Raw genomic sequence first — 14,420 nt, 5'->3', positions numbered from 1 at the left:
AGACCATCAATTCCATTTCAGATTTAGCTTAAACTTGAGGACTGTCAAATTAGCCCTAAACAAACACTGGCCAGTTAAGTGATTTTCTTTATACTAACTAAGGCAGTCCTTTCTTGGAAAAGAGTTAGAAGCTGCTTTAATTTTCATTTGCAGATATATAATTTATAAGATTAAAACACATCACACACACACACATACAGAATTGTTATAAAACATACCAGGAAAAAACTCATTTCTGTCAGAGAAAGCTCAGCATGAACTCTCAGTCTGCATTTTGCTTTCTTGATTTAAGATAATTTTCTTAACATTCAACCACACTGTGGGTCAGGAAACACACTCTACCAGAGAGAAACAGCTCCTTAACAAATCAATTTCTAATCCCCACGGGTGCAAGCTGTAAGATGTTCCACTGAGGGGAAAATCAGACACCACTGAGGTGGCAATGCAGGTGTTTAACCCAAGTAAACAACCTGCCCGAAAGGGTCCATGCTGAGTTTAGAGCTGAAGATGTGGAAGCCACTTTGGATCCACCTGAATTGAAGTGAAAGAGTTGCTTACTTAAAACCCTAAGAAACCTGAATGGAACAGCCATTGGAATGGTTGGAGAAGGTGGAAATTACTGAGGTACGTCTGTATCCCACTGGTTCAAAGTCATACCCTGAGGGTAACATTTTCCCAAACAATCCAGGATGCTCTGGAATAGCTGTTCTGAATTCCACGTATGAAACATCTTTAATTACAAATTGCTGAGGTTCCAGGTGTCCACTCTGTGGGAAAAGCTATACAGTCATTGACAGTGCTTAGGACGACTGTCAAAAATTTATTTAACGGGTTAATAACATCAATGAAGACTAAGTGATTTATCTTTTGTTCAATAGCTTGTACTCTCTGAAGATATCTGAGAGTTTTTTTTTTCTTCTTAAGAGAAAATAGAACATCATCTCTAATAATTCTATTCATCATTCCTTATGAATCTTGTACAAAACAGGCAACAAACACAGCACTTTCTTAAGCTTCCAGCAAGTGAATCAACAGGATACGTAGTTAAAACAAAGAAAAGGAATTAATATACTATGATTCCAACTACTTGATCAGTTTCATATTCTAATATTCTAATTAATATTCTAATTAAATATTAATTTAATTTAATATTCTAATATTCTAATTAAATAAATATTCTAATTAATAATGAGATGTCTGGAGTGCAAGTCCCACAATCACTGACTCTTAGAGCTTTTACTTTACTTACTTGTATTTTAAGAGCAGCCACTGAATTAACCAGAGTCCTACAAGGATCATGCCATTAATTTCACAAATAGAAAAGGCCCACTGCACCCGGTTAAAATGGTCAAAAAACGTGTCCGGTAGTGGAGGCTGCACCTCCTTAGGAGGTACTCGTTCATGGACGACCGAGATCATCACTGTGGTGAGAACAAAACAGGAAAGTGCATAAAGAAAGGCCAGAAGAGTCTTGCCCCACTCCATGGGGTACTGGGAGCGCTCTGGCTCTGGCATGGGGATCTTTATCATCTCCTTCCGATACCCATTTGGCATCCCGTTGGGTTTAATCTTGATGCTGAAGCTGCCATCGGGGGTGGGGATGTCGACGCCGATGTTGAGGTGCCCGTTGGCATGGCCGTTCTTGTGTGCTTCCAGGTGGTGCTCCATTTTCAGGGTTTCTATCATGTCCAGGAGCCGCTGCCCGTTGTCAGAGGAGACTCGGCACAAGGGGGGTTTTTGGAAATCCTCTTGGGTCAGGTTGATCAGGTCCTGGCCTGTGAAATGCTCCAGAGGTTCACAGTACTCTGGCATGGCATTCTCCAGCAGCCAGTCTGCCACCTTCTTGGGTGACCAATAGACCACTTCCTTCATTGTATTGGCAGGCAGCAGGCAGTCCCCGGCTCACTCGTGGCAGGTCAGCAGTCACTGTTCCTACAGGGCAGGACACTGTCCCGCCTCAGCTTGTTCATTCTGTAGGGCCTCATGAGCAGAGACTTGTTTGGCAAGATACTCAGGGCAGTTTTTAAACACCTCATGTAGCTGTCCAGGGTTCCTGAGTACCCGAGCATTAATTCACCTCATTTTTGGACAGGACTCTTCCTTCTGTGGAGACAAGAGAAAAGATCAGGATACTGGGACTTCCAAGTCAACCCCCCCTCAATATGCAAAGCCTTCACATGCACAGGGAAAATAGAAAAACAGTTATTGGCAAAACCATAGTTTTCAAACGTGTATTAGTTTCAGGGGCCACCGATTCCCTGGCTATCAGCCTTCTGTGACAGAGCATTAAACTGAATCTGAAAATGGAGAAATGTTTTACAGGATTTCCAACAGTGTTTCCGAGAAACAATTCACCAGTGCTCTAGATACTACTCAACACAGACCAGGAGTACTCTTTATCCTTACATGCTTCCTGTGATAATTTAAAGGCAAATTCTATCTGGTGAAGAATGTTTAAAAATGTACATACTACACAGCTACTGAATAGACAGGCCAGAAGAAAATCACAGAAATGCTGAACCTCAAGATCACCTGGTCCAATAATTTTATATTCTCTTACCAAAAACAAAAAATCAGTGAATCACCTTTTCCAAATGTGCTTAGGCCCCAAATACTAAGAGAGTTATAAATGCAGCTGCTGGGTTTGCAGCACAGGTGACGATCCAAGCTCCTGCCTGCTCTGTTGATCTGTCTTCTCCCAGCCCCTAGCGGGTTCTGTGAGACCCCACAGTTTGAAAATTAAGGGTTGATCCACTTCCTTCAATTATAGATGAAGACTCTTAGTTCTAGAAAGGTCAAGAAACTTGCCCCTGGTCAAGGAGCAGCCTGCATCTTTGAGCTCAGTGGACTTTTTAATTAAAATACTTGACCAACTATGTGATGAATAATCAAAGGGCATATCTGTAGGAAAGAATGTAAAGCAGGGTTCAAAAGTTTATAAATTTATGTATAACACACGAATGATGTCTGTCTGTGTGCGCGCGTGTGTGTGTGTATGTGTGTCTAGCAGCCACAACTATGGCTAATGTATACAAAGTTAGCAGCCCTAATCTGAAAATCAAAAATCCAAAACATTCCGAAATTCTAAACTTTTTTCAGCTTTGGCATGACACCCACCAAAAAAAAAAAGGGCTCAATGCAGCATTTAAAACTTCAGATTTTTAGATTAGGAATGCTCAACTGAATGCATTCCACAAATATTACAAAATCCCCCAAAGTCTGAAATCGGAAAAACTTCCAGTCCCAAGCATTTCAGGTAAGGGATATTCACCCTGTATAGCATTGCATAAAACACCTGGAAAGTAATACGTCACATATTAACTGAAGTTATACGTGATAACAGTTCTGGGAGTAGCTTCTACTCTTCTCCCACCTATTTTTCTTTAATAAGTACGTATTCCGTTTATAACAGTCATTTAAACTAAAGAGCAAGAAAAGTTAAAAAATAAAAGACATAACTCTTCAACAAGGCATCACAGTTAATGAAACACGGCCTTTGGCAGAAGAGGGAATCACTTCCACTGTCATTATCTCCCATACATAACGCATTGTGTGAGCTTCAGCTTATTCACCTGTAAAATGGGGGTGACCACAGTCAGGTATTTCCTTCACAGGGTTGTTGTCAGTACTTAACTAAGAAACCATATGTGAAAGTTGATGAGACTTAACCCATAAAAGCAGTGATTTTTCAAAGGGGTCTGTAGGCATCAATATTCTTTTTATCATTCTCAAATTGTTTATCATATCTAAAAACCCCTGTCCACTACATCTCACTTTGAAAAAAACCCTTGTCTACCAGGGGGCCAACTTTTCCCTCAAATGATCAATGTTGTGCTAATTGCAAAAAAGCTTGCACAGATTCGGAAGTTTAAAAGCTAGAGATAACTGATGACACTGTTTCTCTGAATATGTTTTTGTGAAATAATAACCTGATAAAATGTTCATTCCATGCTTAAAAACAAAAAGTCTATAGCCAAATAAGCCAAGGAATGGATATTATAATCTCTTCTGAGAACAGCAGTATGCATTAGGATGTTAAAAGCTCAAGAACATACTCCACTTTAAGGAAAAAAAAAAAAAAAAAAAAAAATATATATATATATATATATATATATACACACACCAGAATATATACACACACCAGAATTTCTCAAATTGACTTCATGAAGTCTGTCCTACTCCCTGCTCCTTTGTCTACAAAATGTGTCTCTAATGAACCACAAATCTGAAACTGGAAGGATGATTCACTCTCAATTTTCCAGTTCAGATAACAACCAAGCAAATGGTAGTAATAGCCTTAAAAGATATTCCGGACCCTGCAAAATAAGTGGGCATTCCCTCTCCAGAGCATCCGCAGTGCTGTGCACCTTCCCTGTCATTCCCTCTCATGATCAAGTGTCTCTCTAGACTCTTCCAAGAGCCTATGAGTGACTGTGGAAGAGCTCAACCAATATCTGTTCAATATTTTCAAAACCTTCCTTAGACCTAGTAACATGTAGGTGGTTTATTGGAAAACAAACATACTAACAATGCCACTGATATTGAAAACTGCTGTAAAACAATTTGGGTGGGTAGGGAGAATAAGATGAGCATCTTCCAGAGAAATATAAAACTGAAGTGAATCTCTGACCACTTAAAAACCACTGCAGAGGAACTTCAATTGCCACCGGTACTGCCAGTACAGTGTTAAGAAGACATGCATGCCAAATGGGAGACCTGGCAGAAGGTTGTGTAGGAAAGAGGATCTACTTGGCATCAGACTCAAGTACTCTTCAGCAGAAGTGGGGTAATAGCCAAGGGAAGCCTCAATATCTTGAAGTGGCCATGAGAACACTAAAGAAATATTCTCAGTAGAATGTCCAGGCCCAAGGGAGATAAACACAAGTTATTCACCTAGGTTCTTCATTTTTCCCTTTGCCTAACACAGGAAGTCTGCAAGGACAGGAAAGTCCCTCAGAACCAGAGACCAGACCCAGGTCAAGGCATTATTTTACTTCTTTTTGACGGGAGGAACAGTTTCCACTCAAGAGATAATAAACTTACAACAGGAAATCAAATGGTAGGAGCCAATTTAATACTGGGCCATCAAGCATTCATCTAGCATTGCGAGCACGACCAGCATCCATTTAAAGGAAGGAACATGGCCAGGTGCAAAAAGTGGCTTATGCCTGTTATCCCAGCACCTTGGGAAGCAGAGGCAAGCTTCTGGGTCCAGGCATTTGAGACCAGCCTTGGCAACTTGGCAAGACCTTATCTCTACAATAAATCAAAAAATTAGCAGAGCGTGGTAGTATATGCCTGTGATACCAGCTACTTGGAAGGCTGAGGTGGAAAGATAGCCTGAGCCCAGCTGGTCAAGGCTGTGGTGGCCATGAGCGTGCCACTGCACTCCAGCCTGGGTGACAGAGTGAGACTCCTACTCAAAAAATAAAATGAAGGCAGGAAGGCAGCCAGGCAGGAAGGAAGGAAGGACGACTAATCTTGCAGAGGCGAGCCCATCAGATAGTTTCTGAAAGCCAAGGAAATCCTTTAAGAGACAGTGAGATAAATTAATCACATTCATTAATTTACTGGGACAAAAAAATCACTCCCTCCTTAAAATTAACCCTGTGCTTCCTCATAACTTGGAATTCTCATCTACTCCTCCTCAAAGAGTCTAGATTCTTCCCTTAGTCTTTAAGGTCCTTCTTTAAGTTCTGCCAAGCCTTATCTGGCCACTCCACTTCATAATCCTTTTTCTTCTCCCTGAATTCCTACAGTACTAATCCCTGTGACACTCAGTATCATTTAATCACCTTGTGTGCGTGGTGTGATAGAAAGAGCATTAGTTAAGTAAGTCAGGGCACCTGCATTTGAGATCTAACTCAGCTACTTCCTTTCTTGACAAAGTTCTTTAACTTTGCCCAGCCTCAGTTTCTTCTGGGAAATGAGATTAACAACTACCTTACCAACCTTCACACAGGCAGCTGCTACTGCTGTGAGGAGCCAATCATGAAAAAAAAAAAAAAGGAATACAAGCTACTAATTACTCCCAGAAGTATGTCTTGGTCTTTCTGTAATGTCCTACTTCTTTTTTAAGGCCCAACTGGGCCCAAAGTGAGATTTCATAAATATTTACTGAAGATGCCACTTCCAGATGACATTTTTAAAGCCCAATCATTCCAACACACATGGGTAAAGGCAGTCTTCTAAATTTCATGAGAAAATAAACCTTTGTTTTTCAAGCAAGCTGTGGACCTTGAAAGTAAAGGCTTACATGCTGTTTTCCTGCAGCTGATGGCAAAATCATGCAAAAGGAAAAAGCTCATTGCTACGGTAGTGAACTGCTGGACAGCTACTTAGCCCTTCAAGAGCCACTGCTAAAAGGTGAGACTTACCCAGAGCCTAGCTATAGAGGGAGAGGTGAGCGATCTTTCCCTTGGACTCACACACTCCATTTAGAATGTACTATGGTGTTTTTGAAAAGGGAAAGGCAAAGTGTTTTCAAATCTAGGCCCAAAAGACTGTGTTAGCCTGGGCTCAGAAAAAAACTACTGCCATCACCCAGAAAAGTCCTCTTGAATCTATTACTGGGAGAATGTTAAAAATAACAGCCTGTATTATTAGACTTATTTCTTGGGACTGGGAAGAAGTAATAAAAGAGAAAAAAACTGTACATCAATTTCTTTAGCTCCATATAACACAAAATTGAGAGACAGAAAAGGTGCTGAAACACTCATTCACCTGTAATTTTTTAGATAAAGTCCAGTGAGATTGTGATTGGTCTAAAATCTCATACACCGCAAATAATTAATCCTGAGACCCAAGATGCTTTTCAGGGCTCTCGCAACACAAAATACAGGATAGGTTCACAGATTTGAACATGTATGAAGCATAGTCTAAAAAAGTCTTTTTAAAAAATGTTGGTGTCCTTTAGGGTAAAAGAGAAGACCATCAGCACATGTTCATTATAGGTTCTAAACTCAGTAGGGTTTTACAACTAGCCTCAGCTTAATAAACAATAAATCTGCTCAATTCAATTTGGCTCCAATTTGTAAAATAGATATTTTAGTTTTTAATATGGTAAAAATCATCCAGTAAATATGTCATGACACGGTATAAATTATAGTTAATTATCAAAGCTATACAGGTCTCTAAAACAGAAAAAATAAATTAAAGCAATTATTCTGGTAATAAAAAACTAACCAAAATCACTAAACAAATATTTAATGAATATTTGTTTATCCTTACTAAAAAAAAATCTATTGTATTATCTTGTTATCTGGCATTGTCTAGAAATAAGATAGTGTTAACAAAAATGTACCATACGAATTATACACTGAACACAAATTTTCAAGAATTAGAATATCACAAAATTCACAATACAGCTAGACCTGAACAACTAGTCAGAGAAACCCAAGATCTAATTCTTGCTCTATCATAAATCTGTACTCCAAGCCTAGTGCCTATTCCATTAGTGGACAGAATTTACATATAGCCAACAGTGCTTTGGAAGACATAATACATACAAACATAAGACATTATTATATGAAAATACTTTATTCTTTCCCCAAAGACTCAATAGACTTTTAAAATCAGTGCCATAAAACTAAGAATATGATTTGTATGATTTTTTTTTTTTAAGGCATGAGGAACCCAAGTTGAACAAACAAGCTGGGCTGTCAGTGAAGAAACTACTGACAAACCACAGGGTTTTGGGTGTTTCTAAATGTTGATATTGGCAAATGAAAGTAGGAAGTAGTACACGCATAGCCTTATAGATATATAGCAAACTAAACTCTGTTTCATGCAACAGCAACATGGAGTAGATACATGATTTTACTCTGACATCCTGGAATTGACTTAATGCAAGACGAAAATTTGGTGGGCATGTAGCATTTAGCTCAAACTATATGAAACTACCTGTGGGTACCTTGTTAAATGAAGAGCAGTAGACCAATCAAGAATTGATATTATTTTATATGAAACAGTCTGCCTTCTTATAAAAGCTTCAAGTTCATATGGTCTTTACATCTACTAGGACTTTCCATAAAAGTCAATAATAACCTAACTGATCTTTTAAGGTAATGTAGCCCACTGAAATACTCATGAAATAAATGTTTAATTCTTCTCTAATTCAATCTGGATGGCTCCTAAATGCTTTTCTCCAATCTAACAAGTTGTAGTTTTTTGGTGGTTGTTGCTATTTAGCTTTTGAAGAGTCAATATAAATCCAAGAGTTCATTAAATTACAAATATATATTTGTAGAAACTTGTTACAATATAGCCACAGTTTCGTCTGAAGGACCTACATATTCATTTCATTTACATTTGAGGAAATCTTAGATTACTTTAATGCTTTAACCTTTAAATTGCTCTTTATTTTAGATTGCTATTACATGCAGTGCTCACAATTCCACAGTCCAACTTTGGTTGGCAAATACAACCATCCTCAAACTAAGTGTGTGCTGACCTACTTTGCTTCGATGTAAGAAGGGCTGGCTGAAGTGTACATATTTGCTTTTTTTGTCCACTTAGGCTATAGACTTTCAGTTGTTTAGAAGAGCCTCATTTAATAGCATTTTTGCTCTCCTCCATACCTTGTCTATTTATAATGTTTAATACTTAGCTTTCACAATATCTGACTTGTATTTCTTCTCAGCAGCTGCCCTATGATTTCCCCAATTGATAGCTTATCTTTTTAAGTTCCCCTCCTAAAATGACACATTCCATTTTAGTAGTCTTTAATTTTCAGAGGGCAAGAGACAATTTTTGGTAGACAAAATAGATATGATATAATGACAAGAAACCAGCCATGTCAATTGCATACCATAAAGTCATGGTCCTACTTGTTTTCTGAGGGTATAAAATATCACACTGTTTTACCCATTTCACTCAGAGTCCTATCACTAGCAACATCTGCTAATTCTGCCTCCCCTACTCTGAGCCTCCACTTGAGTCATTTTATGATGGAATGTATGTTAATATTTACTGATCAGAAAATCTAAAGAATCATTTATTATGGCAAAAAAATTAGAAACAACCTAAAAGTTCTACAGTGGAAATTGACTGAATATTTTATACAGCAGAATACTAAGCTTTCACTACAGATTGTACTGTATTTTTATATCTATAGTGATATATTTATAGTTTTGTCATGTGAATAAACAGATTATAAAACAGAATGATATTATAACTATGAACAAATATGTATTACAAATATCCACTGGAAAAAGGTCTAGAAGGTATATATCAACTTCTTAACCCTTACTTTTGATAATAAAATTATAAGAATTATAAAATGCTTTATTTTTTCCCAGTATTTTCTAATTTCTCTGATAAACACATTATTTGTGTTTAGAAGGAGAAAGGGGTTTTTTTTTTAAGGTATAATCTGTTTTAAAACACATAGGCTGTACTGTAAAATTAAAAATAGATGTTTCCATTAACTTTATTTAAAAATATGAAATGAGTTTTCAGATTTCTCTGAATAATTGAAAACTTTGCTTTCTGTGTATAATTAGGTTTCTAAATTCTTCATATTCCCAAAGCATAATGGTCAGGGATATGAGTCAAACAAACAACAGACACGAAGCTGAAATCCAAGTCCAAGTGCATAAAGCAATTCCAGTCTCAGACATTTCTCATCATTCCAGAAAGAAAACAACAAAAAACCAACAGAATTACAACTGCTCTAATGATCTAGATTTTCTTCAATATCCATCCATCCAGACTACTGCAGAATAGAAAAGATCATGTGAAAACTTGGCCTGTTGTTATCACAATTTAAAAACAACAACAACAACTTTGCATAGCCCTACTGACAACTAATCATTATCATTTTTCCATAGGATTTCATTCTTAGTGTTCAATTACCAAAAACTCTGAATATCATCTATTCCCACTCAAATGATTAACTGCCTCTTTAAGTCTGAACCAGCAGGCTATTTTAATATTTGCCTTGTTTATCTGTACAACTTGGACATGGATTCACTCTAGCAGTACTCAAGAATGTAGGACATAATCAATGTTTCCAAATTCCATCAGCTCTCACAGGAGCTAATGTGCACAAGTGCTGATCTCATCTCCCTTGAGAAGCCTGGGAAAGTCTAACACAGACTCTCTATTTCTACCACACAACACTCTGTTCCTTTCCTTTCTTCTCAGTCTTCTTTTTTAAAAATGAGAGTTAAAAAATCCTTCTCATTACTGCTCATTTATCTGGAATAAAATATTGTGTGTGCCTCAGAATCCATTACAAAAGTAAATCAGGACTGTTTAAAAAAAAAAAAAGTCAGATGACTTCAAAAAGGATGAGGCTGTGCTTTACCTCTGTTTTTTAGAAATTTCAATGCAATACTCTAAGATATGTCGGCAGCACCCAGCTTACTTAGGCTTTCTCAGTTTACTCATTTATAAAGCAAAAAGTAACTCTGCATTCCAGTGAGGCTACAAGAAAGGTTAGAAATCTGACATGAAAGTTAGTAGGTGTATAATAACGGGAACTTTTCAAAGCATCTAGAGAGAAAAGTTTCATCTCCTTCTACTCTTCCTTTCTTTTCTGCAGAAAATCCATTAGTGGTCAGTCAAGAGCTGGGGCAGAAGCGGCAACCAGAGGTTAAGGATAGTGGCAGAGCCAGCGTCAGAGAAGCAGAGTGAGGTCACCTTGCCCCATCGTTCCTGGGTCCTTCCTCATGCTGGCCTCTTCTCACACCCGGCAGGCATAAATACAAAAGGCTGCCCAAAGAAGCCATTCCACCAAGCTCTCAACTTCAGATGCCTTCATGGACCAGCCACACATAGCATCAACCTGGGTCCCAGGGACTATAAAATGGTGAGGACTGTGGCAGACAGGACAGGGCAAGCCATACCCAATGCAGTTAAAGTGCTATCTTTTTAAGTGGCAAAAATAGAAAATATGTAAGCTAAGTCTGGCCCATGGAACTGCCACCTTGCAACTTCACCCACTCTCTCATCTATTACATCTAATTGAAAATTATAAACTATAAATTGAAAATAATAAATCCCACGTGGAAATGATCCACCATGAGGGAGGCTTGGCAGGTATGACAAACAGGAGGTTTACCAATTCATGAATCTGAGAAAACAAACGGGTTTGAAGAGACTGTGAAGTGAGTATACTCAAGAAATAAAAGAATAAGATCATAATGAAAGAACAAGATGTGATTAAAAATTAAAGACAGGTGTGCTTAAAGATGGTACAATGCAGGGAGATCCTAGTTTCTTTTCTCTGACCTGTGACCCACTGATAGCTCAGGAGGAAAGAGGGAGCAAAAGGTTAAAGGCAGGACAAAAGAGGAAGAGAAATCAGCAAAAATAGAAAGTATGCAAATGTAAGAGCAATTGGCAAGTTTTGTCAAACCTCAAAGATCCCAAACTGTCTATCACTCATATCCTCTTTTAGGGGGTGAAAAGGTAACTAGAAAACTGAATCCAGTCAATTAAAAGATGACACAGATTTCAGAATTGATATCTAACTGAACATATGCATTCGTTTCAGTGTCTCCAAAAACTCCTCTGAAATGGTAGTAAAGGGACTTAAACAAGGGAGTAAGAAAGCCAGACGGGCAAAGAGAGCAAAAGAGGAGAAAACAGCAACAGACTCGAGAAAGTTGACTCAGGGTTCTGCCTGACCCAGCAGGACCAAAACAACAGAGCTTGACGACAGCAAAGGGGAAAGACCAGTGGCCATCTGATTTATGTGATGGAAGTCTTGAAAGAATGGGGAGTGAGTGGCACTAAGTACTTTGAAAAGGGTGAAGGTGTCATTAAAAGCAGAAGGAAGCCAGGCTCGGTGGCTCAGCCTGTAATCCCGCGCTTCGGGAGGCTGAGGTGAGTGGATTGCCTGAGCCCGCGGGTTCGAGACCTGGGCAGCTTGGCGAGACCTCATCTCTACAATAAAATCAGAAAAGTGGCCGGGCATGGATGGTAGCGCGCGCCTGTGGTTCCAGCTACTTGGAAGGCTGAGGCGGAAGGATCGCCAGAGCCCAGCAGGTCGAGGCTGTGGTGGCCAGGAGCGGCCACTGCACTCCAGTCTGGGCGACAAAGTGAGACTTCAACTTAAAAAAAAAAAAAAAAAAGCATTAGTTGAAAGGCCACTTGAGAAGTTATTCTCGATTCTCACTTTTCACAGTTGAGAACCTGCCTTCTCCCCGACACTAGAGAAGACTGGAAGCTTATTCTCTGGAGAGAGAAATGGAGAATCTAGAGGAGGGGGCACCACTGAAAGCGCAAGTTTCTACTGAAAACAGGAAATTAGGTAAAAGTCCAGGCAGATTAAGTGGGATCTGCCCTCTGTGCTTTTCTCATCAGTAACCCAGATGACTCCAGGTAAGTGATCAGATAATTTTTTCCCCTAGAAACTCCTAAAATTTTAAGAAAAAAGACCTAAGGACAAGAGCTTCCAAACATCTTTACTACTGCCTATTTTAAAATATGAATGGGCAACTAAATAACAAACAAAAAACCCAGACATCTAAAGAAACTGTCTAATTAATATAAAAGCCAGAGATCAAAACAAAAAAGATCTTGGAAGCAAGAGACTAAGTAAAACCTAAAACCATTATTAACATTCTCAAAGACGAAAAGTATAGAAAAAAACAAGATGGTACATGCTGGGCACAGAGGCTCATGCCTGGAATCCCAGCACTTTGGGAAGCTGAGGTGGGAGAATCGCTTGAGCCCAGGAATTCAAGATCAGCCTGGGCAACACAGTGAGACTGTCTCTTCTAAAAATATAAACATTAACCAGCTGTGGTGGTGTGCACCAGTAGGTACAGCTAACCCAGGGAGGGTGGGGGGTAAGGGGGCCTGAGGCGGGAGGATCCCTTGAATGCAGGAGGGTGAAGTTGCAGTGAGCTGGAATCCCACTTCTGTATTCCAGACTGGGTGATAGAGTGAGACTTTGTCTCCAAAAACAACAACAACAACAACAACAAAAAAGCAAAAAAAACCTTGAAGAATGGTCTAGTCCCATCCTGCTTTTCACCATCCTGGCTATGTTTCACTCTATCTCACTCCAACCACAACCTTCGGTCTCCATTTTTGGCTTTCTTTACTGGAATTTTTGTCCCTCACCAGAAGAGCCACTGGGGCCTTAAAGCACAAAGACAGTGCTCTTGATATCTGAAAGTAGAAGTTTGATTGTATTTTCAAACCCAGACTTGTAATAGGCAGTAGTGCCTCTTTAATACTATAGAAATGATAAGAATAAAAATACCATAAAATATACATGTTATATATACAATAACCATTTCCTCCATTTTTCTAAGGCAGTTCAGATTTCAATAATATATTTTCCCTTGTCTCATATCCTATCAAAATGTCCTAGAAGATTTAATATTTCAGTTTCTAAATTACTTCTCTCCCAAAATGCTTCTGATACTCAGAAGTAGTTAGAAATTCTTGGTCAGATGTGTGATTTTTTTTTCACTCAGAAGCATGAGCACTTTTAATAATCTGTGGATTTTGGAAGACTAATTAGGGGACACAATTACCATGCCTAACAAGAAAATAAAAATAATTTAAACTATAGTTTTGGGTTTTAAGTTGGAGACTGCCTCGTGTTGATAGCAGATTGATAGCAGGCTGAAAGAAAAGAACACAATTTCTTGAATACCATAAAACTTTGTTAAAATTCTATCTACACTGAATTAAATTTTTGTAATCCACTGAGGATTAGAAATTCCCATTAGCTGAGTAACCAAAGATTTTCTATTTCACCGAGAAAAAGTCTACCAAACTACACTTACAAAAATAAATCTGACTCATTGAGGTGAAAAGAAATCTAGTTTAAGAACATGACCCTAGGGACTAACACCAAGTTTCAAAATTAGCAACAACTCACAGGCCCTGATAGGAGAAATCAAATTCAAGCCTATCTCCAAAAATAAATTTATAATACTGATAGCTAGAAGAGTTCAAACTGTTCAGACCATAAAGCACCCAAAGGGGTATGTTCTCAACTGATGGCACTGAAATGCACATTCTTTGGGCATTCCTTGTCATAAGCCACTGCTTATGTTCTATTCTCCCATATGTGGCTCCCCATTCCCTCTCCTGGAGGTAAAAAGAATCAAAGATGTCAGAGCCAGGTGCCGTGGCTCACACCTGTAATCTCAGCACTTCAGTAGGCAAGAGGATTGCTTGAGCCCAGAGGTTCAAGACCAGCCTGGGCAACTTGGAGAGACCTCGTCTCTACAACAAAATTTTTTAAAAAGTAGCTAGGCATGGTGGCATGCGCCTGTAGTTCCAGCTACTTGGAAGACTGAGGCGGAAGGTTCGCCTGAGCCCAGCAGGTCCAGGCTGTGGTAGCTGTGAGTGTGCCATTCCATCTGTCCTGGGCAACAGAGTGAGACTCCAACCCCTTCTCCCAGCCCCTCAAAAAAGTCAAGGAAAGCAAGTTTATACCTTCTTTCTTT

The 14,420-nt window shown here is 38.9% G+C and overlaps 1 protein-coding gene across 4 annotated transcripts in view; it reads right to left on the bottom strand.

Moving 5' to 3' along the window:
• SGMS1 (sphingomyelin synthase 1) overlaps positions 1-14,420 on the bottom strand; it is a 274,978-nt gene that overhangs the window by 39,662 nt on the left and 220,896 nt on the right. For all 4 annotated transcript variants that reach the window (XM_008070649.1, XM_008070652.1, XM_008070650.1 and 1 more), the window contains one exon: positions 1,250-2,103. In XM_008070649.1, the coding sequence (XP_008068840.1) occupies positions 1,250-1,872 (623 nt within the window). In that variant the 5' untranslated portion in view covers positions 1,873-2,103. The remainder of the gene's footprint in view (positions 1-1,249; positions 2,104-14,420) is intronic.

The sequence above is a fragment of the Carlito syrichta genome, unplaced genomic scaffold (genome assembly GCF_000164805.1).
Source record: "Carlito syrichta isolate Samal-C Ts95f unplaced genomic scaffold, Tarsius_syrichta-2.0.1 Scaffold313881, whole genome shotgun sequence".
Lineage (NCBI taxonomy): Eukaryota > Metazoa > Chordata > Mammalia > Primates > Tarsiidae > Carlito > Carlito syrichta.
Note: the sequence above shows the minus strand (reverse complement) of the source record. Positions and strands in the feature narration are given on the sequence as shown.